The sequence below is a fragment of the Ursus arctos genome, unplaced genomic scaffold (assembly GCF_023065955.2).
Source record: "Ursus arctos isolate Adak ecotype North America unplaced genomic scaffold, UrsArc2.0 scaffold_36, whole genome shotgun sequence".
In the NCBI taxonomy this organism is placed as follows: domain Eukaryota; kingdom Metazoa; phylum Chordata; class Mammalia; order Carnivora; family Ursidae; genus Ursus; species Ursus arctos.
This window is the reverse complement of record NW_026623050.1, coordinates 622,126-644,893: the sequence shown is the minus strand read 5'-3', so window position 1 is coordinate 644,893 and position 22,768 is coordinate 622,126. Positions and strand designations below refer to the sequence as shown.

The 22,768-nt window shown below is 46.7% G+C and overlaps 1 protein-coding gene across 1 annotated transcript in view; it reads left to right on the top strand.

Annotated features, from left to right (window-relative positions):
* RYR3 (ryanodine receptor 3) overlaps positions 1–22,768 on the top strand; it is a 586,345-nt gene that overhangs the window by 382,472 nt on the left and 181,105 nt on the right. Inside the window, exons 22-29 of the mRNA XM_044392456.3 lie at positions 4,367–4,583; positions 9,262–9,366; positions 11,642–11,745; positions 12,005–12,088; positions 13,752–13,911; positions 15,501–15,648; positions 16,520–16,725; positions 17,284–17,458. Of these exons, the coding sequence (XP_044248391.2) occupies positions 4,367–4,583; positions 9,262–9,366; positions 11,642–11,745; positions 12,005–12,088; positions 13,752–13,911; positions 15,501–15,648; positions 16,520–16,725; positions 17,284–17,458 (1,199 nt within the window). The remainder of the gene's footprint in view (positions 1–4,366; positions 4,584–9,261; positions 9,367–11,641; positions 11,746–12,004; positions 12,089–13,751; positions 13,912–15,500; positions 15,649–16,519; positions 16,726–17,283; positions 17,459–22,768) is intronic.

Genomic DNA, 22,768 nt, shown 5'->3' with positions numbered 1-22,768 from the left:
ATGTACATTCTCATTGGAAATTTCTCATCCATGAGTGGGGCAAAGGATTCAAATAATAAACCTTAAGTGCCAGGTACCAGATTTATTGAAAGAAATAGACTAGGTACCTGTAACTTTGTTGTTTTTCTTGCTACCCCTTCAAATTCATGCTCTGGGCAAGTTCTCGGGCAGGCTCTGTAACCTTTATTACTCCTTGTAAGAATGAGGACCATCTTGTTGGTCCCATAAAAGTGCCATCCACCTGGCTAGAAAAACTCAGATTCGTATGCAGTTGATGGGTGAGGTCTTCCCCATTGGGCTTGCAGTCGGAGGCCGAGCTCCTCCCGAGTCAGCCAGCTCTGCCTCAGACCCTGCTGCCTTTGTGTAATGACGTGTCACAGTTAGGCAATGGCTGCTGCTTTCTCTTCTGGGACCCTGTTGTAGCTTCCTTGGGGCCTTAGGTGCAGGCATCTCCCTGCAGTTCTTTCTGCACAGGTTTTACCACCCGTGCTGGCTGCTCCCTTCAGGCTGACCCCAAGCCCTACTCTATATTGCCCTCCCACGCGCAGGCCTCGCACTTCCCTCAGCCCCTGGGTTTCTGATCTCTGCGCGGTCATTTGCCTTTCTGGACATAATTGCTTTCAATATGGCGGACAGCTGGCTCACTCGTGGAATCTATCTGGCTTTCCAGGAACATAATCCTTGGTCCCACCCTGAGCAGAAGGGTAGCTCTTTGTCTTGAGGTCCTCTGTGACCCTCTGTCTCTTTCTCTCTCTTTGTTCTGTCACCAGGTGATCATGTCCCTTACTAAATTCCAGGGGACATTTACAAGCTCCTTAGTAGTTCTTAAGCCCTCAGCATTTGACTTCAGATAGGAGAGCACTCCCTTCCCTTTCTCCCTGACCGTGCTCTCCAAATCACTTGTTCTCCTTTCTTATCAGGGTGGAGGTATGTGATGGGCTAAAGCTGCATTGGCTTCATCATTTTTTGATGGACCCTCATAGTGGATCCAGCATCTCCCTTCAGGATGTGCAAACATTGGCATCCTCTGAATTATCTGCCTGTGGGACCTCTGCTAAAGCTGTAAGACAGAGGGGGAATCCCATTTTAATATCTTCAAATAATTAAAGTGAGTTTCAGGTATTTCTTTTGATTATTCTCTTCCAGCCTATCATTTATCGCTAATTATTTCCTTTGACCTGGTTAGTCTGGATCTCCCAGAGAGAGTTATGAGAAGGACCACCAATATTAGTGGTGGTTTGTTGGAGCCCTTCCCAGAGGCTCTGGGCAGCGAGGGAAGGAGCCACAGATGGTAGGTGTGCCTGGCACCCCTCCTGTGTAATCCCACCTGCTGGGGGGCGGCCTTCTGTCTGGCAGGTCTTTGGAAGCAACCCAAGACCATTTCTTCCGCCCACTGAAGCACAGCGTAATGGAGACAAATGCTTCAGTGAGCAGTAAACACTGATTTCTGACTATGTAAATTTTTCATTTTACAGTTTTTGTGGCCATTAGAGGAGATGAGATGAAGATTTATAACCAAATTATCATTCCCTTTTTAATAACCAAATATAAAAACAGAAATCATGGTTTTCCCTAGGTGCTATGTGGAACTCCACCTTTCTTGATTTGCTCCCTATCCAGAAGATGACAACAAATGTTAAAATGTAAGGAAATTGTAAAACGAAACAGAACTGGCAAGACAGCTCATGAATAATTAAGTCCAGCTAGAAGACCTCGAAGGAGATGATTTACTTGTTCTTGGAATCTGTAGAGTAGTGAGTAACAAAGAATACATTTGCTGTACAAAGTCCCGCATCCAGCTCCTCACAGAAAGGGTGCTCAAGGAGAAGAGGCAAAGGCAAAAAAACCCCAAAAACCCAAAAACAAAAAACGTCCCACACTCTTCTTTTGCTCAAAAAGATCTAGTTCTATCCCACAATTTCAGCATGTCAGTAACACAGTCTGCTATGTTGCAGTTGAATTGGGAAGTTCTCAACCAATAATTTTAAGGCTTAGTCATTATTTCCTGAAGGTTCACTAAATTAGTAACATTGAAGGCTAATGACTCAATTTTGTTTTAATGTCATTGTTCATATTCTTAATACACATATATCATGCCCCATTACGTAACATTTAATGTAGGAACATTCACAAGGGACGATTGTGGTTCTCATTCTGTATCACTGTTTAGTACTTTAAAATGGGAAAGTGGGAGGTTTCATGTGATTTCTGTAATTAATTTTAAAACAGCATTTTGTAAAATGCTGTTTGGATAAAGAATTTGTTTGCATTGGGAAGGAAAAAAAAACCTTAATGTCTCCTACTTGGAGAGAGTTTTATTTTCCAGTTTCATGATTAGGCCACTTCCACAATCACTCAGCCAGCACTGAGACTCTCTTGCAAGGCTGCTGTACCAGAACATCGAGTGAAAGGAAGTGAGGCCTAGTGGAGAGTCTCGCTGTGAGAGCTTTGCTAGGTCATAACCCTTCCTCCATCCCCCCGCACACACATGCCCACTCCAGCCCACTCCAGCCCACTCCATCAGCAGTTCCTAACAATCCTCATTCCAAAGCAAAACTGGGATCCGGCTGCTGCTTTCCGTCTTGTCCATCACCACGTTGGTTCAGCCTATCCTCATCTCCCACTGCGACTAGTTTGGTGTCAGGTGCCTCCAAACACCTGCCAATTGGTCTGCTGATCTGTTAACATAGAGCAGCTGGAAGAATCTCATATTTCTTCTCCTTAAAGTCTTCACGAAGCTTCCCGCCTGGAATACGATCTCCTCTTCTTGCCTTGGCTCACAGACCCGACCTGATCTTGCACTGCCCCTCCCACCTCCTCTCCTGCCACTTGGGCTCTCCACCCAAACTGTTTCCTGCTCAGGGCCTTGGTACATGTGGTTCCTCTGCCTGCAATGCTCCTCTTCCAGATTTTAGACTCCTTCGCTCCTCTTTATCCCGCAGGGTTAACTCACGTCTCCTCCTCAGAGAGGCCTTTCTGGACTCCAGCCTAGGCACCACCCTCTTGCCTGAGCTATTTCACATTGCCCTCTTTGTTCCTTCCTCCATATCTCCCTACCAGTAATTCTGACTGTTTTGCTCTTTGGACGCCTGCTCTCTGTGACGCCAGGGACGCTGTCGTCTTTGTTCATTGCCGAGTCCTCTGTGCATAGAACAGCACGTCATAGGGGCTCAGGAACTTGTTCAGCAGAGGGAGGAGGAGGGCGAGAGTGTTGAGTGCAGATGCTTACGTGTATGTATTGGTTTTTCCTGTGGGAAATGAGTGTTGACCCTGCAGGGCTACATATCTTTTCATGTTTTAATTACTTAAAACTGGTCACATTTCCTCATCAGATTGATGTGGTTGCAGCTGATTTGCAAAAAGCTCTATTTCTTGTTACAAACCTAGGAGAGTATGAAGTGTCATTTTGAAATGGTTCGCTCTCATCCTCTCCTCCTTGCAAGGGGAGCTTTGGGGTGTAACTATAACCCTAACCTAACCTATATACGTGAGGCTGATTCAGCCAGAATGCTGAATGGGCATATTGAAAGGCTTCAGTATCCCGGAAATCGGGGCCTGCCATTCCTGTGAGCCCCCAGGTGTCCTCCCCCATTCCTGGGAGGTCTCTGCAGGCACTGCTGGAGTGGACCAGAGCGTCAGGCCTGGATGCCAGCAGGGTGGTGGTGCCCCTGAGAAAGGCGCTGGTACCCCAGTGAGCAATCACTTGATGCCCAGTTGGCTTCCTATGGCTAAGGCCACATGCTGATGCTTCTTCAGAGTCGCCCTCGTATGGCCGCTTTGGGGGACTGCAGCCTTTGCCGTGTATCACTTCAAATAAGAGCACCTGGCATATATGCCGTTTGTGTTTGATGTTCTGGTCTGTCTTCATCTTTTGCCTGCTTCTGAAAGTTAGAATTTCCTATTGCCCCCAGGTAGTTATGCCATGTTTTCTTTAACTGATGTGTGAGTAATGTCCCTCAAGTGAAAAGACTTGGAGTCCTCATGCTGCGATTTCAGTATGATCTTCTCAGAGAATAGTAACATCATCACCATCACTGTTACTCTTTTCAGTACTCTAGTAATAATACCTTGCAATAATGATTTGTCTCCCAGAGTAAGGAAAAACATCATTTTTAAAGTCTAGTGATATTTATGTATAAATTAACTTTCAAGAACTTAGCTGACACAGGTCAACTGAGGATCCCACACTGACCGTTCTCTCCACCGCTTTATTGCATACTTTCAGATGTTCGCTGTACTGAATCCGAATTCAGGCGCTTCCCAACAAAATAATTTGGGGGTGGGGGGCTTATCTTGAATTTTTGCTTACTTGGGCTGGGATTTCTTTTTTTAACCTCTGTCTTCCTGGTCTCTCCAAACGCTACAGAGTACGTTTCCTGATGGGTGGACGTCATGGAGAATTTAAGTTCCTGCCTCCCTCTGGCTACGCCCCTTGCTATGAAGCCTTACTTCCAAAAGAAAAGATGAGATTGGAGCCTGTCAAAGAATATAAACGTGACGCTGAAGGCGTTAGAGATCTTCTGGGTACCACCCAGTCCCTCTCCCAAGCCTCCTTCATCCCATGCCCCATAGACACCAGTCAGGTAGGTTCCAGCTGCCAGCAGGAGGCAACCCATGTTGATGAAGTCATAGGGCTACATCCTTCCCTCTGTGTTGTCTCTGAACCATTCCTATTGCCCATTCTCTGTTATTGCCACGTAATGCAAACAACTGTTGTTCTTCGTGTTCCCGCCATATGCGTAGATTGAGCTCTTTAAGGATTTCTCGGAGAACAACCTGATCACTTGCTACAGGCAAGGCTCTGTGAGGTGCAGGCACAGATATGCAATACTGTCTGGGAATTTGCAACCAAATTGAAGAGGTAAAAAGCAAATGTATTATTTTTTTTAAGTCTGAGTGTAATAAATGCAAAATGAACTGTAGCACAAATAAGTGCTAGAGACACCTATTAGGCTAGAATATTTCTAGAAGTCCAGGTAGGATAGAATTCAACCAGGGCCTTTCATAAGCTTAAATGGGGAGGGGCATCCAAGGGTGAATTATGGAAACAGCGCAAGTGTCCATCAGTTGATGAATAAAGAAGAGGTTGTGTGTGTGTGTGTGTGTGTGTGTGTGTGTGTGATGGAATATTACTCAGCCATAAAGAAGAATGAAATCTTGCCATTTGCAACAACATGGATGGAGCTAGAGGGTATTATGCTAAGCAAAATAAGTCAGAGAATGACAACTACCATGTGATCTCACTCATGTAGAATTTAAGAAACAAAACAAAGGAGCAAAAGGGAAAAATAGAGAGGCAAACCAAGAAACAGACTCTTAACCGTACAGAACAAAGTGGTGGTGACCAGAGGGAGGTGGGTGGGGGGATGGGGGAAATAGGTGATGGGGATGAAGAGTACACTTTCCATGCTGAGCACCAGGTGATGTAGAGAATTGTTGAATCACTTTATTGTACTCCTGAAACTAATATAACAGTATATGTTAACTAACTGGAATTTAAATAAAAACTTTAAAAAAAAAGGGAGGGACAGGTGGTAATAAATATTCTCATGTGGCTGGATGCTTAGAGGAGAGGGAGCATGTAGGAGAAGAGTTGGAAATAAAGCTGAAAGAAATGGGATAGTACGTATGAGGGGAAAGTGCTGATAACTGGACATTTCTTTCCCTTTCCAGGCTCTCTACTTTGAGAGAGACACTCACATGTTTATGACAAGGGGTGTAAACAACAGCTTTCGGTATTTCCTCCACACCAATGCTATTCAAGTGTCTATTCTAAACATTAGAGAAAATCATTGACAAGGGGCCTTGTCTCTGAGGCACATTGGGTTAATAGTTTGTAGGAATACAGCTCTTTTGACCTGCAGAAGGTCTCCAGCACGTTTCTTCCCCGTAGTACTCATGTGACCCTATTACATTCAGCTATGCGTGTGTGTTCTTGAGTCTGCGTCGTACCTCCCACAGCTCATGATTGTGAATTCGCTTCGAGTGCAAAGAGCGGCATTTCCCTGCCTGCCTCACAGAGCCTGGTGTAGCACCTTGAAAGTAGTTGGCATTAAGAAGGTTGATAGGAAACTGGGGAGGAGTTGGTGAGCCAGAGATGATCCTGGGAATTGGATCCCCTGGTTCCAAAGACACAAAGCTTGAGGGCCAAAGAACTAAACTAGCTTTCGCATGGACGCAAGGCCACCGGCACCCAAGTGAGGGGAGAGCATGAGGGGCCTACTTCTCTGCACCGCCCCTCGCTCAATCAGCGGAAGCAAGTGTTAGGAAAGGCCTCCTGGAAGAAGTGGGCCTCAAAAAAATGAGGGGAAGTTTTGATGAGGGAGCAAAGGAGGGCTTGACCAAAGAGTGGGAAGAGTGTCTAAACATGCAGAACTGAAGATTTGAAAATCGAAGATCACAGATAAATCAACAAGCGAGAAAAACCTTTGCAGTCTGGACCCAAAGTTGAATCTGTGTGGGCCCTGGAACTAGGGAGATGTTCCCAGGGAATCAAATAATAGGCAAGTTCTCGTTGGAAAGGTGCAATTTATTATCTTGAATGAGGCCTTATAATTTTTTAGGATCTACCGTTCCGTGAAATTATTGTCAAAGGAGAAGTTAAATATGTACGGTCAACCCCATGCTCCCTCGGGCACAGTAACCAGTTTGCAGGGGAAGTATTGCTGACTGGAGCCCTGTCCTTAGGCACTACCAGTACCAGGGCGTGACACTGGGAAGAAGGAGCCCAGCCCCAGGCACCCCATAGCACTTAGCAAACCAGTGTTACTCTGCCCCAGGGAGGCACCAATTGAGGTCACTGAAATTATGATTTGCGGTTCCTTGTGGCGGACTCTTTGCACATTTTCTCCTTGTATTGAAGCATGTGGTTCTTCCCACATGTGAATCCCCTTTCAGTCAGTGATCACCTAAGGAGCATTTAGTTTAAAAATTATCTTGACTTACCAATAAAACCCAGATAGACTTATAATTCCTTTGCTAATAATTTTCCCCATTTTGCTCTTTATTGAAACATCATGCCACTTACTAACTTTGACTCTTTGATGAGTAGATTAAGTTGATTTTTTTAAATGTCTTTCATTGAAAGGCAGATAGTGATTATAACGTATAGTTAAATATGTAATTGATATTTTTCTCCATGATCTCCTTATATACCTCACTGACTTGATATACTTTTTTTTTTTAACTAAAATTTTTTTCTCCAGGAGCTACCTCCCTCAAAAAAAAAAAAAAAAAAAAAAAAAGTCAGGATTTTTGTGTTCGTAGAAACACTAATAACCTTTGTGATAAGTGAGGATTGCAAGGACCAGGCAGGTGATGCAGAAATGAAATAGGTCGAGTGCACAGGCCCTCCAGCCAAGAGCTGCCAGGCAAAGGTGTGGGTCCAATGTTAGGGATCTTCTAAGGGATCAAAACAAACTAGAAATCTGGATTTTTATATGAAATCTCCCATTTCTTAAAAGTTGCCAATGAATCAACATGAGAACAATTATTATTGCAGTTGCAGTAGTAGTAAATTTTTAAAAATGGGAGGAAGGAGAGGAGGAACAACTGGGGCCCGCAGGGTGTGACCTCTGTGGAAAGATATAAGCAAAGTGCCAGGAAAACACAGAGAAACTCTCCCTGAAGGTAATTGGGGAAGACTTTCCAAAGGGAAATTGAGCTAAATTTAGAAGGATGGGTATTGAGGGTGTTGGGATTAAAACCAGAGCTGGACAGCAGTTAAAGCAGTAAAAACAGATCTTACTTAGGAGCTAAGTAAATAAGGGGAAAGGAACTCTAGTGTAGAGCTGGGCTCAGTTCTGGGTACAGTAAGAGCAAGTGGGGATTTAGAGCCAAGGAGAGCAAGTTGGGGAGGAGAGGTGGGGAGAGTCAGTGGAAGGGAAATTACTAAGAGAGACCTCGGAGGTTGGGATGGATTCTTCCTAAATTGACCTCACAGGATTCTCTCTGGAGGCAGGATGAAGTAATCTGATATCACTTGGGGGATGATGGGGCAGGAGGAAATTTGATCAGACACAGAAGCGGGCCTAGGGGTGACCAGATATCAAGGGTGGTGGATTCTCCCCAAACTGATTTAGCAGGATCCTTTCTACAACTGGGGTCTTGAGAGCAAGACCCAAGGATAGAGCCTAGCTGGAAAAGGGCTCAGAGGTTCCCATCTAGAGCCTGGTCTATGAGAGTGTCCTTGTCATCTGCTATGTGGCGTAGAGGGGTGTGTGTATACATATTATGTGTATCGTGGGGGGATTAATAAGGGTGAAGGTTGCAAGTGCAAGGACAGAACTGTGAAACAGTGTGACCTTTTGTGAGACTTTCAAGAAGGTTGGGAAGGATGTGTTTGGGAGGACCACAGTGGAAGAACTGAAGGAAGACACTGTGTACTTGGTTAACACATCTAGTTGTGCCTTAGGAGTTCGAGGAACACTTGGAGACACCCAGGAGGAGAGTGCTTTGATGAGATTTTGTTGTTGTAGACTCACCACTCTAGCCACAGTGTGGAGGGTAGACTGGTGGGGAGTTGAAGAGACCAACTGTGAGACTCTTGCAACGGTCCAATGAGAAAATAACGAGGTTGAGTGATCAGAGGAGGGGACCCTTCAGAAAGATGCTTTGAAAATGAACACAATCAATTTTGTGACTGATTTGATGGCAGTGGGTGGGGGAGGGCAAGTCATGCCGAGAGGAAAGACACCAGGATTGACTTCGAGACTTGAAGCTATGTTGGGCCATTCAACAAAAAGAAGAAAAACAGGAAGAGAAAAGGCTTTGAAGGAAAGAAATGAATTCAGTTTTGAATAGCATGTTGGATTTACTTTGGTCGAAAAATCCTGCAGAGAGTTGGAACTGTAGGTCTGAGCTTCGGGAGAGACCACGGCTGGAGACATACAGACTCGAGAGTGACCGTCTATGGCTGGGTGAGATCTCCCAAGGAAAGAGCATGGACAGAGGGGAGATGAGGCCCAGGACAGCATTCACGTGGGAAGAACATAGAACACAAATATCTACAAGGAAGACTGAGAAGGGATGGGCGAAGAGGAAGCCCAGAGAGGAAGGAATCTCTGGAAGCATCTGGGTCAAACAGGGTGGGTTGCAACAGTATCGTCCTTCCTGGGAAAAAGGAACCTCTGGGAGCAGCCTCTCCTGGGGGACGTGTAGTGAATTCGACTGTGGCACCTTACCCGCATACATGTTTATGATAGATTTCAGAACGGTTCGTTCTTATACTGCTAACTTCGCACTTGTTCCTTTTCCTTTCAGGTGGTTTTGCCCCCTCACCTAGAAAAGATCCGAGACAGACTGGCTGAAAACATCCACGAGCTTTGGGGAATGAATAAAATAGAGCTTGGATGGACTTTTGGCAAGGTCTGTGTTCCAGTGGCCAGGCTGGGGCGGAGGGTTGGATGGCCTTGTTACACGGGAGGGTTCTTGAAAGACTGGAATGAGGAAGGGAACCACATGAGCCCAAACTCACTCCTCACTGCCCCCCGTGTAGCTGTGGCTCCAGCCCTGCTCACTTGTCACAGTGCGGTCAAGGGTGCTGGGGAGGCCAGCTCTGCGCAGACGGAAGTGGGTGTTCGCCTCCCTTCTTACTTGGAAATGGTTTCTTCTATTAGGGGAATATTGAGCACTGTCGTTCCTCTGCACCTCCTTCAAAACTCTCATTATTCCTTTCCCCTTCAGAAAAAGCTGTCCTCTCTGCAGGAGAGGCAAAAAAAGCTGATTCATTGTTTTGGATCAGAATTTGTTCAATATGAATCATATGATTTCTCTCATCTATGGAACATAAGAACTAGGATGATCGGTAGGGGAAGAAAGGGATAAAGAAAGGGGGGGGTAATCAGAAGGGGGAATGAAACATGAGAGACTATGGACTATGAGAAACAAACTGAGGACTTCAGAGGGGAGGGGGGTGGGGGAATGGGATAGATTGGTGATGGGTAGTAAGGAGGGCACGTATTGCATGGTGCACTGGGTGTTATACACAACTAATGAATCATCGAGCCTTACATCGGAAACCGGGGATGTACTGTATGGTGACTAACATAATATAATAAAAAATCATTTAAAAAAAAAAAAAAAAAGAATTTGTTCAATATGGTTTTCAGATGATCGCTAAGATTAATAGACACTCAGAGGAGGTTACGGAATCTCTTTGCACTAGAAAGCATTTTTCAAAGAGGATGTAAATTGACTTTGTTCTATGGTTTGTGTAAGGTCACGTCTGAGGGCACGAGGATAGGCAAGTCGTGGGGCTTCCTATGACCCTGACACCCTCCAGTTACACACATTCCAGCTTCGTTACTGAGAGGGTCTGCGCTCTAACACTTATGGGTTGATGGAGCTACCATAAAGGATTCACCGTCTATATGACCACCTCTCTGCCTTATGCTTTCATAACACCACAGACCTCTCCTTGGGGGAACTACTCACAGTTGCAATATTACATTTGTTGTTATGATTATTTTATTACTGCTCTCTACCCCATTAGACTGTATTCTTTATGGGCCTGGGGCCATCCTGGCTCACCACTGAACTCCTAATGTCTAACTCAGTACCTACCACGTAGGAGACACTGGACAAATGTTTGTTGAATGAATGCATTAATTAGTTAATCTCTGGATCTGTACTGTCCAATACAATAGTCATGAGCCACAAGTGACTACGGAGCACTTGAAATGTGACTAGTCTGAATTGAATTGTGCTGTGATTCTAAAATGCCCTCGATTTTGAAGACTTGCTATGAAAAACTAATACAGAATGTCTCAGAAATGATTTCTTATACTAATGGCTTGTTAAAATGATAATATTTTTAGATATTGGGCTAAATGAAATATATTATTAAGATGAACTTCACCTGTTTATTTTTGCTCTTGTCATGTGGCTCCTGGAAGATTTGAAATTATAAATGTGGTTCACACTTGTGGCCAACCTTATATTTCTGTTGGACAATGCTGTCTATTGGAGAGATTCTATAATTCTTTATGTTCTGAAGAATGCTACCATGCAGGAGCATTTCGGTTCCATGAATTTGGGACAGGCAGAAACATGGCCACCATGTGTAAAATTGTTTCTCTGCGAGAGTATGTTCTGAATGCAGACACTTGAAGAATCATATGATCTCACTCCTAGTGGAACATAAGAAATAGCACAAAAGACCGTAGGGGAAGGGAGGGAAAATGGAATGGGAAGTCATCAGAGAGGGAGACAAACCGTGAGAGACTCTTAACTCTAGGAAACCAGCCTGAGGGTCGCTGGGGGGGTGGAGGGTAGGGGAATGGGGGAACTGGGTGATAGGCATTACGGAGGGCACGTGATGTGATGAGCCCTGGGTGTTGTATGCAACTGATGAATCATTGAACACTACATCTTAAAATAATGATGTACTGTATGTTGGCTAATAGAATTTAAATAAAAAATTTTTTAAAAATCCGCAGAGCACAAACCACTGGCAACTCAGGGACTGTGTGTATCATTGACTAGAGAAGAGATCGTCTATTTGCCTATCAGCAAATAACTGTCTTTGTCTTGCCTGATATGGATTGCCCGGGCCATGTTTCAAAGCACATCCTTTTCTGTTTTCTAGGGCAGTGCCTGTTGTCAAAACTCAAATTATATTTTTCCTTATGTTGTCCCCTAGATACGGGATGACAATAAAAGACAGCACCCCTGTCTTGTGGAGTTTTCAAAGCTGCCTGAAACTGAGAAGAATTATAACCTACAAATGTCAACTGAAACCTTAAAGTGAGTGTTGAATTGAACGAATGTGGACTAAACAGGGAGCAGGTGATTTAATGCCTCATAACTGTACTGCAGAGGTATGTCTCTTGCCTTGAAAACATGATGCGTTCGGATAAACGAGCGGGAACGGTGATTATTCACACCAAAGGAGGATAAAGCATAGTAAACAACACAGCCACCATTGTTATCGATCAGCGCAGCTGCGGGTTCTTGCTGTCCCGCGTCAGGCGGACCCTTGTCCTCTCCCTCTGTTACGTTACAGAACCCTCCTGGCGCTGGGGTGCCGCATTGCTCATGTGAATCCGGCTGCTGAGGAGGAGCTCAAGAAGGTCAAATTGCCCAAAAAGTAAGTGATTTTTTCTAATGATCAAAGACTTCCAAGCTTCAGTGTGAATTTTTTAGCTGGCGGGACAGGAGGTCCATGTCAAAGGCAGGTGATGGCCCCACATACCAGCTAGCGCCCCTTGAGGACAGCTCTTCAGTCACTTCGACTACACTGTAAATTCCAGGCACAAGTCTGCCGGGATCCAAGTGTTCCCAGGCTTTCCCTCTTCGCTCCTTCGGCTGAGACCTACACCGCTGCCGTTAGTTCTGAGCCTGGAGGTGTGGCTCTCAGAGGGGTAGACAGCCTCTGGCCTATACGAACAGCAGTTGGCCCGGGAGCTTGAGAATGACTGGTAGGCCCAGCAAACACTCACTCCTCTGGCGTTGGGCCCGTCTGATAAGTCCTTTGTGGACGTGGTTGTCTCTGCCAAGATTGAATTCGGCCCCTAAATCTGCCTGTGCCCTATTCTCCCTCTCACCTGTGCCATCACAGAGAGGCACACGCTCGGACGTGCACTCCCTGGCACGTCCACTGGCTCACTCGCTTGCTCACCCTCCCTGCACCAGCCTTGGGGGCGTGTGCGTTCACACACAGGTGTCGTGATTACTTCTGAGCCAAGGCAGTGCCAGCCTTAACCAAATACTGACCTTCCCCTTCTTCCCTGTGAAACTCCCAAGCTGCCAGGTGCCGCTCGCAGAGGCAACTCCGGATGCTGAGAGCGGCACATCCGCGGGCAGAGGCTGGGGGGTAGCCTGCTGACCGGGCTGCTGGGTTCAGCACTCAGCAGTCAGCCCGTGTGGACTCTGCCCGGGACCCGGCATCTCACGACGGTGGATGATGGGCAGTATGTAATGCCTAGAGCAGACCCTGCATCTTAGGCTGCTCGGCAGTTTCTGTGTAGACGTTCCCTGGTCTACAGTCCGCACGTTCAGATTCTGGCTCTGATGTGCGCACTCCGTGGCCGTGGGGCCATGGCTGCCTCCAGACTCCCGTTCCCACATAGCTACGATCAGCTACGTTCCCGCGTGTCACTCACAGCGTGCCCTGGCCCTCTCCACTCAAGCGGTGTATCTACCCGGGCTCCTACTCAGCCTTTTTCCATCTTCACCTGAGCTATCAAATGATTGGCCAGATTACAGACGTTTGAGGCTGTGGCTCCTGGACTGGACAGCAAACCATGAAGGTCACCTCCAGCTCACAGATTCTCTGAGGTGGTGATTTTCTTTCTTCATCCCCACAGTAAGGGTTTAACTTTCCGAGACTGGCTGATCATTCTCCACTGATTCATAAGAAGCCTTGTGGCTCAAGGTCTTGTCCTTGCCGCTCTGGTCGTAGGCTTTGCTGTGGTGGCAGTGAGTTGAAGGAGCTGTACGTAATGCCGCAGCACGACGGACGTGCCCCCGTTGGTCAGGCACACAGTAGTTTTCTCGGACATAGGCTGGATCGCACTGACCATCCGCGTTCCCCAACAGTCTGTGGAATCTGTGACGCGCGTTGGCAAAGAGGGTGGCGCATGAGGGGCTTCATCTCAGGACTTGAAAGAGAGCCGAGCTGTCTGTTCTGCCAAAGGGTAGAACCTGAGGCTGTAGGCTTATTTTCATGGTGTTCTTACCATGTGCTAAGATCTGGAATGGGGGAGTCAGAGAGACCTGTTCAAAAAATATTATGTATTTTTTACTTGTAGCTATATGATGTCCAATGGCTATAAGCCAGCCCCTTTGGATCTGTCTGATGTGAAGCTGTTACCTCCTCAAGAAATTTTAGTGGATAAGCTTGCAGAAAATGCACATAACGTTTGGGCCAAAGACAGAATAAAACAAGGATGGACCTATGGCATCCAACAGGTGAGGGGTGCTGGGTCAAGCCTGCTGCAAAAGCTAGGAGATGTGGTCATCCATCAAAATGCCATTTTGCTTTGGTGGGTATTAGACTAGAAGACGGGAGCTGCCCTTGCACTCTATCCCTCATGCCTCAGCGTACTCGTTATTTATAGAATCAGGGGACTGGATGGAATTTGTAATGGTCACATTGACATCAACTCTAGGCATAATTCCAATGTTGCAGAAATGTACAGGCTTACCCTTCCTTTGTTAATCTGGTTCACTTACGGGGCGCCTGGGTGGCTCAGTCGTTAAGCGTCTGCCTTCGGCTCAGGGCGTGATCCCGGCGTTCTGGGATCGAGCCCCACGTCAGGCTCCTCCGCTGGGAGCCTGCTTCTTCCTCTCCCACTCCCCCTGCTGTGTTCCCTCTCTCGCTGGCTGTGTCTCTGTCAAATAAATAAATAAGATCTTTTTAAAAATTAAAAAAAAAATCTGGTTCACTTACGATCGTGTTCCCTTGTATGTGCCCCCTGGCTGCATCTTCCCTCATTCCCTGTCTTGCTGTTGGCCTCATGGAGACCTGAGCTTTCATGTCACTCTCCAAGGCCAGGGTAAGCCTTCCGCAAATCAATGTTACAGGTCAGCAGTGTTTCTGGGATGGTCCCAGGGATCTACCACTGAAGGTGAAAAGGAGGGGAAGGAGAGGGCAAACCAGCCTGCCACGAAGCCTGTGCCCCTTACTTTAGCCCTTCGGGCCAGGATTCCTGGGCAGAGTTCTTGCCTTACACAGGAGACAGCCCAAGAACCAGGGCCCAGCAAAGAATCAGGTGGCACTTAGAGCCCAACTGTCTCTCCTTAAAGTAATCCCTCATCTCCCTAAGTACCTGGGTTGCTCTCAGGGAAGTTCAGGGGCGGTTGTGTGTACACAGGTATATTCATGCCTGAGCCTCCAGCTCTGCACATGTCTGGAAACCAAGAAGACTGCAACTATGGAAATCATGGCAGAGAGGGGGATGGGGGGCTCAAAATAGCATGCCAGGCACATTCGTTTATGATGACTCAGGACGTCAGTCATTGCCATTGCGGCCTTAGTCGTCCCCGAGGAACTGAGGAGGACTCTAATACAAGGGTGTGCCTACTACAATGAGATGGACCCCCTGTGGCTCTGCCACGGTTCCAATGTTTCTCCGTGAACACAGGTGTTTCTCTGCATTGTCCTCTGTGAAGAGACTGTTGTGAAGAGGCTCTAACAGTTTAAGTCATGACGTGGTCTTCCACAGGGGAATAGTTACATAGATCCCCATCTGCCTTGCCTTGGGAATAGACGTTTCTAACCAATTTCATGACACTTCACTTTATTCACAGGCTGGCATTATTAAAATGTGTTTTTTAATGCTGGCTTTGAACGTTAGCAAAACCTTTCCACTTACATTCATTTAATCCTGAAGAGAAATAGTAAATGAGTATATCACTAAATACCAAGGCACTGGGGGAGGAGCTGCTAGGCTGATAGGAGGAAGCCAGGACTGTGGCTGGGAACATGTAAGTGGGACGAGCTCTTTGTAAAGATGAAGTGTATTTTCTCAGAACCTCTCCTCTGTGGCTTCACATAGGATTTGAAGAACAAGAGAAATCCCCGCCTGGTGCCATATGCATTACTGGATGAGCGTACCAAGAAGTCCAACAGGGACAGCCTCCGCGAAGCCGTGCGCACATTTGTTGGTTATGGCTACAACATTGAGCCGTCGGACCAAGAACTGGGTAAGGAGTCAAGATTGTTCATTCTGGTCCCAGTTGACCAAACCGGTCCTCTTCTGCAGAAATGCTGACTTCAAATAAGTCTAACCTGTACCATTAGAAACGATGTTGGTACCAAAGAGCACTGAACTAACTGGGGTATTTTAACAAGTGGGGGGAGGAGGAAGTGAACCATGTTTAAACTCTGTGATGAGTTTCTGTGGTGAGCACTTCTGTGACCCAGGCCCGCGGGGAATACGTGATCCTCCAGCGTAGCTGACCTTTTTGGGATATTTGGTCACAAAACCAAGTTACCTTTATTTCTCTTATTTACCAAACACGTGAATGTCAGCTTACTTTGGGGCCAGGTCGTCTCATGTCTAAATTGAACTCTAGTGCTGATTCAGATGACTGGCCCCGTAAGTGACGAACGCGTCACGGCATCCCAGACCCAAGGGTATTACAGGCAAATTAGGGTGGGATTCCAAGCGTCCTAAAAGGAGAGATTTGGCGTAAGACAGATCTGGTCCAAATTCTGGCTCTCTCCTTAGTTTATTGGCTCTGTGGCCTTGAACAAGTACACCTCTCTGGGCCTCGATTTTTTTTTATCTGTAAAGCAAAGACAGTATTACCGACCTCGTAGGATTGTTGCTATGTACAGTTTCTAAAGGGTCTACCAAAAAGTAATCACTCAGTGAGTGTTAGCTTATATTCTGATTTTGATACGATGATAATGGTGATTATTCTATTTAGGAACAAAATGCCATGTAGAGTAGCGGGAGGTCTGTCAGTCTTTATTGTTGTGAAATTCTTTTGAGGAATGCTACCTAATTATTAAAGGCCTGTGTTCTCTCTTTACCTTCTGCACTCTGTGCTCCCTTCCTTCTCACAATAGCGGACCCAGCTGTGGAGAAAGTCAGCATAGACAAGATCCGATTTTTCCGGGTAGAGCGGTCTTATGCAGTGAGATCTGGAAAGTGGTATTTTGAGTTTGAGGTGGTGACCGGAGGAGACATGCGCGTTGGCTGGGCCAGGCCGGGCTGTCGGCCTGACATTGAGCTGGGCGCCGATGACCAAGCCTTTGTGTTTGAAGGCAGCAGGGTGAGTCTGGATAGTGTCTGCATGTCCCCAGTCTAAGTTTCTCTGCTCCAAACATTTCCCTGGAAGTTGGAAGTACTGAGTATGTGGATCTCTGGCTTCAAAGTGAGTCATCACCACCATCACTGGCTAATTTAGATCAGCGAGTGATCATGACCTAGCTGTGGTCACTTTGCTCTTTGCTGTGATAATGAGGACTGTGTGCCCACATCCTTCCTGTCACTTCTGTATCTGCCCTTGTACTTGAGCCCATTGCCTCCACTCCAGAGGAGGGTCTCAGAGCACACTGCAGGTGGTATGTGTGGGAATCTTACCACTCTGTCCTAGCGAGAGTTCTGCAGGCTGGAGAATCCGACTGGGTGTTGGGAGACTCCGGCTACCTTTTCTGATGACCTGTGTAACTCGGTTTCATTTATTTGTAAGATTAGATCACTCTTCCCTGTGAGTTGTCCCTGGTAGAGAGGTGAGTACCTCATGGAAACCAGGTACCACTACCAGTTAGGAGAAATTGCCCGTGGAGTCATTTGTTTAGCTGCATGGGGGTGTGGTCTTGTTTCCCAGGGCCAGCGCTGGCATCAAGGCAGTGGGTATTTTGGACGTACGTGGCAGCCAGGAGATGTGGTTGGATGTATGATTAACCTGGATGATGCTTCGATGATCTTCACGCTGAACGGGGAGCTGCTCATCACCAACAAAGGCTCTGAACTCGCCTTCGCTGATTACGAGGTTGAGAATGGTAAATCTACCACCTTCCCCACCCCCATTCCAGCCCTATGAGTGGAGGGAAAATCCAAGGAGAGCTGAGTGAGCTCATCTACCTCCTTATTTCGGATGAACCATCCTTTGCATATTTGAAACTCTGGTGATGTACTATCATTTTTGAAGAGTCAAGACAAATAATGGTGATAGTTGGTATGTACAGCACAAATAAAAGTTCTGAACTTCCAGATAGATTACAAAGCTCTCCTCGGATTCCCTACCCTGCTCCTTGGCGTGTTAAGGTTTCCCAGTATTACAAAGGAAATGCTAATTGCATATGGACTTAGGCCCTGGGAGAATAGAAAGTCCATGAACTAAAGAATTATTCTTTAATTTGAAATGTCAGTCTGCATGTTTGTGTAATTGAACTTGATGCTTTGACGAGAACCATTGAGACACAAAAGTTTGACTTAGCTGTTGCCTTGAATGAAATATCATTTATTCCGGAGTTCAAACATGCTGTGAAACCCACGCGCAGTTGCACTCATTAATGGCCCTGAACAGACTGCAGTCAGGGCAGTGCCTCCAGCCACAGAGGAGCAGTCGGCCCTTCCCATTTCCTGTCTGCATCACTACATTATGTACAAACATGGTTGGCTGCATGTAGGAGAAGGAGCACTGGACTGTGAGTCAGCTGACTCGCTCCTGACAAGCTGTGTGGCTCCTACAGACTCTTGGCTTGACCCCTCTGGGCTTCACTTTCTTCATCTATACCAGAAAATTAGAGGCTAGACCATATAAGTTCCAACATCCTTCTCAGATAGAGAGTTCTATGGCAGTGACTTAATACCCACTGTATGTACGGCCCTATGCTTGATGCTGGCCCACTCTCTTCTTCATTATAGACAAGGATGAGGCGGAGTAGTTGAGAAGGCAAGAGGCCACTCTGGGTCAGGTGACCTGGGCTCTCCCCCTGCTCTTACCTCTCCACCTGTGACATCTTGGGTTAACTTTATTGAACCTCGTCGCTCCCTCTGTAAATGATTAGGGCTCCTGTTAGCTCTAAATTTCTGGAACTTTACAATAAGAAACCGTTTTCACCTAGAAAGCTAAAAAAAATAAAGCTGCCTAAGCAAGAGCAGCAGAAATATGTGTACCTGTATATAGAATAACATGAATAGTCTTCATTTAGAGGGCTTTTAACTTCATGAATTCTTCTCATGCTTTTGATGGACACATGTTATCCTTACCTAACTGTACTCTAAGAGAACTTTTAATGTTTTTCTATGAGCCACATATTTGGGGAAATAGAAAGGTTGCAAGTCAATGTCTTTTCCTAGAAAGACAAGACGACTGAAGCCAGATGGGGTCATATTTTCATGCCTTCTGCAAAGGTTTAAAATCAAGGTTTTAAAGAAAGAATCCTGGTCTCAGAGACCTGTGGGAAAGATGTTGCCGCAGAAAAAATGGCTTCTGTGCTGCTCAGAGGCAGAGCAGAGAAAATGTGTAGGACAGGAGGGCAGTATAGAAGAGCCCTGCGCTTAGGAGACTGACACTGTGCTTAGGAAACCGCTATCTGCCGAGTACCCAGCCCACACACTGCTCTTGTCTTGAGTCCAGGAGGAGAAGGAAGAACGAGAAGATTCAGGCTCATTCCCAAGGACAGTAGGTCCCTAAGGGAAAAGGAGTCCAAGGACCAGGGACCTTACCTACGAGGCTTTGGCCTCACATAAGGAAGAGATAAGAATCTGGTCAGTTGTACAGAACTATGAGAACTTTGCAAGGTCCAAAGCCTTGTTCCTCAAAGTGTGGCCCGCATGTGAGAAATGCAGGGTCTCAGGCCCCCGTGCCAAACTGCCGACAACATACTCCAGTGGTTGGCACATTGAAGTGTGGAAAACAGTGGTCCAAAGTATGTATCAATGGAAGCAACAGCAGTATGAAGGGGCTCGTTTTCTCCTTGTGGAAATAAATAACACATAAATAGGAAAAGAGAACTCATAACACAAAGTAGTAGGTTAGAATGGCAAATGATGAACACAGAAAGGAAATTCTAGAAATACGGGCTTGGAACTGAAGGTGAAATAAAGAATCTGAGAAACCCACCTCTAAGGAGCGGGGTATACCCGTCTGCGGATATAACTACAGTAAGAATAATAGTGTGAGTAATAGTGTGGAATCGGGAAATGACAGAAAAGGGTACGAGAGTCTGGAAGATTTGTATATGGAATTTATGGAAGACAAATAAGATAGAGAAGGTGCAGATGACAGCCTCGAATACCAAGACTCAGTCTTTTCATTCAAGAAATTTGTGTCGTCTAACCTGGGCCAAGCGCCCTTGGACATCACTCTCTGGGGCGTGGGAGCCACTGTCGGGTTTGAGCAGAGGAATACTATAAAGAAGAGGGACATTTTACAATAACTCTGCTTTTCGAGATCATCTGCGTTGTAATGAAAGAAATGCCTCCTAGACCTTTTGTGTATGGGGACATGATCTGACCTTCAGAATAACAAAGTCTATTATTAGTGAGCTGTTTTATAATAGAATTGTACCGTATTGTGTTAACATATTATGCTGTAATATTGTATTGCACTTCAATAATACAGAGACAAGATAACTGGAAGGCTCTTTGGGTTCTGTGATGGCTCAGGAGTCTGCAGAAGGACAGTTGAAAGGAAGTCAGCATGCCATTCTTTGGTAACAGTAGCCCTGTAGCAGCTCTCTGCTCTCTGCATAAGGTGGAAAGAGACAGCAGCTCTTGCCTGGAGCCGTTAGGAAAAGCAGCTGTTGAAAAGAGAGCATTTTGTACTCAGTAGCCCCCATAAAGCAGAATCCCCTCTAGGTTGTGTTCTGGTTGCCAGCATCCCAGCCTGGATGCCGGCCATTCCCCCGTGGGAGTGATGCTGGTGGGAAGTTTCTTGTCCTTTGGGGGAAGGAGTGGGGACAGGCATTCCAACGCATGGCTGTTTTCCTCTGTGTTATTTATAAATTGTTCTCTCCATCCTCTTCTGCATGGTAGTTGGTACACTCTTATCTGCCTCATTAGACGTGTCCTAATCATAGCTCCCTACTCGGATCCCTGGCCTGGACCATCACAGCTCTCCATGTTCTCACCTCATAGCATCTGGGAGTTCAAAGCTTCCCTGGTGAAACCTTTGCTGTTAGTCTTCTCTTTTATTCCACTTAAAGGAAAGGAAGATAAAATTCTGACCGTTCTGTTAGAGCTCAGAACGTGATGTCTGCCGGATCGCAGCTTTCCTGTGTCTCCCGCGCCGCCTCTCCCGCGGGTGCTCCCCGGGGACATGACTGCTCCGCTGCAGCTTTGGGGTCCGCAGGGACGGCCTCCCGGCTGTTCCTCCCAGGGCTCGTCAGGACTGCACAGATACCCCAGCTCTTCCGTAGGTGGCAGCGAACGTACTCGCAGAAGGTGTTGCTGCCGTCTGCAAGCAGAGAGGGTGCCGAGGGGCCCCCGCCCTTCCCTGTCCAGATGGCTGCTGGGGTTCTGAACGCGGCTGGAGCAGGGAACACGGCCCTCGTTTCCCGTGTGGTCTACAAGGCTTGTGACGACCTCCGTGCCGCCCCTGAACTCCGTCTTCCTGAGGCTTAGTGAGAAATGGAAATGAATGGGGAGAGCACGGGCTACTGGAGTGAGACGCTCGGAAACGCCCGGGGAATGGCCTGGGCGCTCCTCTCCTGCTCTAACCACGGCTCTCCAGGATCTCAGTTGTTCCTTTCCCGGTCGTGAGCCGCTCTCCTGCATTCCACAGCTTGGAATGGGAACCCTTGAAAGGGTCCCCGGTTTAAATTTTCTGGGGAACGAGTTTCCCCATCCCCCCCGCCCCCAGCTCCTGAGTTAGAAACAGGTGGCCCCCTGGCTCTCCCTCTTCCTAATCCCAGAACTAGTCAGGCAACCTTGTGAAACAAATTGAGCGGAACCTGGAGTCCTCTTCAGGGTTTAAATGCCTGTGCTCTTGCCGTTCCTCTCTTGGAATAAGAACTCTCTGCACATTTTGGTTCAAGATAATGGCACTCGCAAATTTCCTCCTCAAACCTCTTCAAAAATGTCAGCATATTGGGGCACCTGGGTGGCGCAGTCAGCTGAGCGTCAGACGCTTGGTTTTGGCTCAGATTGTGATTTCAAGCTTGTGGGATCGAGCCCCACATCAAGCTCCATGCTCAGCACCAAGTCTGCTTGGGATTCTCTCTCCTTCTCCCTCTGCCCCCCCCACCCCGCTCGGTCACTCTCCCTCTCTCTCAAATAAATAAATGGATCTTTAAAAATAAGGTCAGCACATTGTACCTATTAGGCTGCATATAGGTCCCACTTCTTTCCCCCTTTATTTTTCTCTCCTCTTACTTTTCCAGTTTCATTTGAAGCTAAGGGTTAACTGAGTTGTGTGAAAGTGCAAACCCTTGTTTATGAGAGTCATTGCTCACTCTAATGAATGCCATATGGCCTTACCAAACAGATCTTTTTATCCAGATTTACTCCAGGAAGCTATGTGGCCACTTGAGAAGTAGCCCTTTTCATCTAAGGGGCCGACAGTGCTTTGTGGTTGTGGGTCTCCAGCTGCTTTAATCTGGAGGCAAACTGGTCAATGACATAACACTTAGGAAAAGTGAAGAGAAAGTCACAAAGCAAGTTGTTGTGGATAAGAATTAGAAAGCAGGCATCCGGCCTTAGTCCCCATTGCTTGTTCTAGACTGCTTCTCTGGCAGCCTTTTTCACATGCTGGCTCTGCATGCTTACCAGGTGACAGACCTGGAGCAAGTTATCCAGCTTGCTAAGCCTCAGTTTTCTGTTCTGTAACATGGGCATAATAACAAGCCAAATCTGCAGAGCACGAAGCCCAGAGCCCGACACCTAGAAAGTACTTGGTAAATATTAGCTGTTGTGGTTTATCATCCTTGTCCCCCCTCACCCCGCCCTTATCTATCAGGCAGGGTTAGAAGATTCCATGAAATTTTAATGCCTCAAGAAAAGAACTTTTAGAAATGGAAAGATCATAAACTAGAGCCTCTCAGCCAGGTGGAGGGAGTTGATTCAATGTATCTAGTTACAAGTACTGTTCCCTGGGAGAAAGTGCGGGCACCTTATGAGGATTTATCTTTGCTCTCGGTCCTTTCTTGGTTTTCTGTTTTCTGAGCCAGGCTTCGGATTTAGCTTCTTTTCAGCTGTTCTACAGAGCTGTCCCAGCTGCGTCCACTCGGTCCCAGGCGGTGTCTGTCTGTCTTTCCCCCACAGCTGTCACATCCGTGAGGAGTGCAGCCTTGTCTTCTCTCAGAGCGTCTCTCTGTTCTGCTCTCCCCTGCTGTCCTGTAGGGATCGCACTTGACTCTGTGATG